A 3,140-nucleotide genomic window follows, 5' to 3' on the forward strand; every position below is an offset into this window, starting at 1 on the left:
AGCTTCAGCAAAGAAGCAAAAAGACAATAATCTAGATGTTTTTGTTACCTTCCTATTTTATGTTTGCTTTTTTATTTATTTTTAGGTAGATTTACAGACTCAAAAAAATGCATGCATTAATCTTTCTAATGCTCCACCAACTACCCATTGTTTTAATAACACTGGAGAGGATTTTGTTTTACTCATTGTTTCTCCCCAGAGAACAAACTGATATAAAAAGCTGATGCAACCTTGAATCCAGAACATAAAAGAAATTATAGAGTGGACTTAATATTCTATTATTCAAATATAAATACATCATTAATAGCACAGAAAATGGAAAAAGATCAAGTTACATCAGATTTTACTTCTCTCTCTATTATGCATTCTTCTGAGGTGAATTAGTGTCAAATGAGTACCCCTGATAAGTCTGCAAAATTTCTTCCTCTGCTAGATGCTGAGGCCGCGGCTCGTCACCTTGCCAAGTCCATACAATGTCTTCCAATGCTGGTCTTACATCCTTTATCATTGTCTTCTTGTACTCTATCGTATCTCCATTCGATTTCTTCATCTCAACAAAGTGAAAATTTGGAGTTACCTCAAAGATTTCTGCATCAATAGACAACACCCCTTTTCTTCCTTCTTTAGATCCTTCCAACTTCAATAGTCCTCCATCCTTTTTCATCACCTTCAACTTCAAACGCCTAGCTACATCCTCTAGCTTTGAGATGATTGTTTTCGCCGGTTGCTTTGATGTAAATATAACTTCCTTCTTTCTATCTCTTTCTTCAAACAAGCCAGACAAGTCAACACCTGTTGAGAAAGATATTATATTAAAAGCATTCAAGTGTGCAGGCTTGACCAGTTCTGGCTCTGTTTCTGTTATTGAGTCGGTACTCTCACCGATACCAAAACCTGCATCATCAATCGCTGCCTCTTCAGGCTTCAGTTCAGTATCAGCATTTATAGGTTTCAGCTGCAACCCTTTCTTGAACCAAGAATTCTCCATTATCTTAGAAATGGACATTCTTGTGCTAGGATTTGGATTTAATATTTTCGATATCAGCCTGCGAGCATCAGGAGGGAACCAGTTAGGGCATTTGAACTCAGCCTTACCGATCTTTCTGTACATCTCCATTAAATTTGAATCCTGGAAAGGAAGATATCCAGCCAAAAGGACATATAATATCACCCCACATGACCAAATATCAGCTTTAGCACCGTCATAGCCTCTCCTGTTTATCACTTCTGGTGCAACATAAGCTGGTGTCCCACATTTAGTATGAAGTAAACCGTCTTGGCATTTAGATTCTGCAAGAGCACTCAATCCAAAATCTGAAATCTTTAGATTCCCATTTTCATCAAGCAATAGATTCTCCGGTTTTAGGTCTCGGTGATAAACACCTCTACTATGACAGAAATCAATAGCATTAATCAATTGCTGAAATAACTTCCTTGCAACATCTTCCTTTAACTTCCCTTTAGACACTTTGTTATACAACTCGCCTCCTTTGACATATTCCATTACACAATAAATCTTCTTTTTGCTGGCCATCACCTCATAGAGCTGCACAATATTAGAATGCCTAACCAATTTCATCGCTGAAATCTCGCATTTGATTTGATCAATCATCCCAACTTTTACAATCTTCTCCTTATCGATGATCTTAATAGCCACATTCATGCTAGTCTTGACATCTCTCGCATGATGGACCTTAGCAAAAGTACCTTGTCCTAACAATCTCCCTAACTCATACCTTTCCATTAGTATACTACTCCCCTTACTCTCCATCTCAACTTCAACAAACCCCGAGTAATCAAACTAGCTATTTTCAACACAATATTTATCAAGAAGTGAACAACTCAACCATCTTCACTAAGATGGTGAAACGATACAATTTGACCGTGAAAGAATCTAGTCGGGTTTGGCATTTGATGAGTGAACATGGACGACGTTGGAAATAATGGTGCAATCTCATCAAGTTTATCGGATAGCTCCAATAGTGCTTCAATTTCAAAGAAAAACTTGCTAGCTCTTAAGCACATCTTTCAGCATTCCCTTGGTCCTTTTAATGAACTAGTGAATACTGAAGAGGATACTTTAACTTGTAACAACCCAATGTCTATGTTTACCTGAATGAAATCATAAAGAGTAACTAAGAACAAAGTTCACACTGAAAATGACAATTTGCTTTTACTACTGCATTCTTGTATTGATTATTGATACATATTAAATTAATTTTTGCATTGGGGTAAGGGAAATGGGGAGGGGATTACACTGTGGGAATCGAACTTTCACCAACAAGGTGAAAATTTAGGTAGCCAACCAACTGAGCTACTAGAATTTTTATTTTTCTTACTAAGATTTCCATTTTTCTTTACATACAAATACATGATTTGAGCCAAAGTTACTAGGTTCGATTGTTGGCTCCGCCCCCCAATCAAGGTCAAGAAATTAAAAGAAAAACAGAATGCGCAATTAAATGGATTTAGAGAAAACAATAGAAGTTGTATGCATTAGCATAATTTTTGAATAAAAATTGAATCTTGAGACTGCAAAACAGCAGAACAGCAAATTTCACAAAAATAAATGAATCAACTAGTTTAGAGTTAAAGGTTTTCATTAATGCGATTACTCATAAGACCCCATATAATTTTATTTTTTTTCCACTCTTCTTTACTTTTTGAACTTTTGAGAAAAAATTGGACTATGGAAAACCAATATCAAGAAAACAAAACTTTTTCCAAAATGAATAAAGCATACAATACATAGTAAACAAAGTGCAGAAACATAGAGAAAACCAAATAGATGGGAATGTAAAATGGTGAATCTACTTACCTTTAAACTGAAAAAAATACTGAAAGAAGGGAGATAGATGAGCAATTGTATTTTTGAAAATATTGAGGCAGACACATAAAATGGGAAAAGGCATGGGCTTTTTATGGCTTTTTATACCTGCTCTGCTCTTTTTAAAATCATACACCCTCAATCCTCATATCTAAATTGTAGCACTAGATAATTTTTAAAATTGTCAAGTCATGACCAGGTATCTTTAACAAATTACTCCATCTTTTTCATCTTATTTTTGTTACTCCCTCCATTCCATTTTATACAAGTTAGTTTGACTCATCATCGTGTTTAAGAAAGAAAATAAGACTTT

General features: G+C 35.2%; 1 protein-coding gene across 1 annotated transcript; it reads right to left on the reverse strand.

The window, feature by feature from the left end:
- Nucleotides 1-206: 206 nt before the first annotated feature.
- Nucleotides 207-2,923, reverse strand: LOC125871656 (CBL-interacting protein kinase 2-like). The gene is made up of 2 exons (XM_049552293.1): nucleotides 2,819-2,923; nucleotides 207-2,112 (listed from the first exon to the last, which is right to left on the reverse strand). Exon 2 carries the CDS (start codon nucleotides 1,769-1,771, stop codon nucleotides 359-361), a length of 1,413 nt encoding a protein of 470 aa, XP_049408250.1. The 5' UTR covers nucleotides 1,772-2,112; nucleotides 2,819-2,923; the 3' UTR covers nucleotides 207-358.
- Between the last annotated feature and the right edge of the window lie 217 nt (nucleotides 2,924-3,140).

This window comes from Solanum stenotomum, chromosome 7 (assembly GCF_019186545.1).
Source record: "Solanum stenotomum isolate F172 chromosome 7, ASM1918654v1, whole genome shotgun sequence".
NCBI lineage: Eukaryota > Viridiplantae > Streptophyta > Magnoliopsida > Solanales > Solanaceae > Solanum > Solanum stenotomum.

Excerpts from the sequence above, each read along its gene's own strand:
- LOC125871656 (XM_049552293.1), bottom strand. The coding sequence starts at position 1,771 with ATGGAGAGTAAGGGGAGTAGTATACTAATGGAAAGGTATGAGTTAGGG.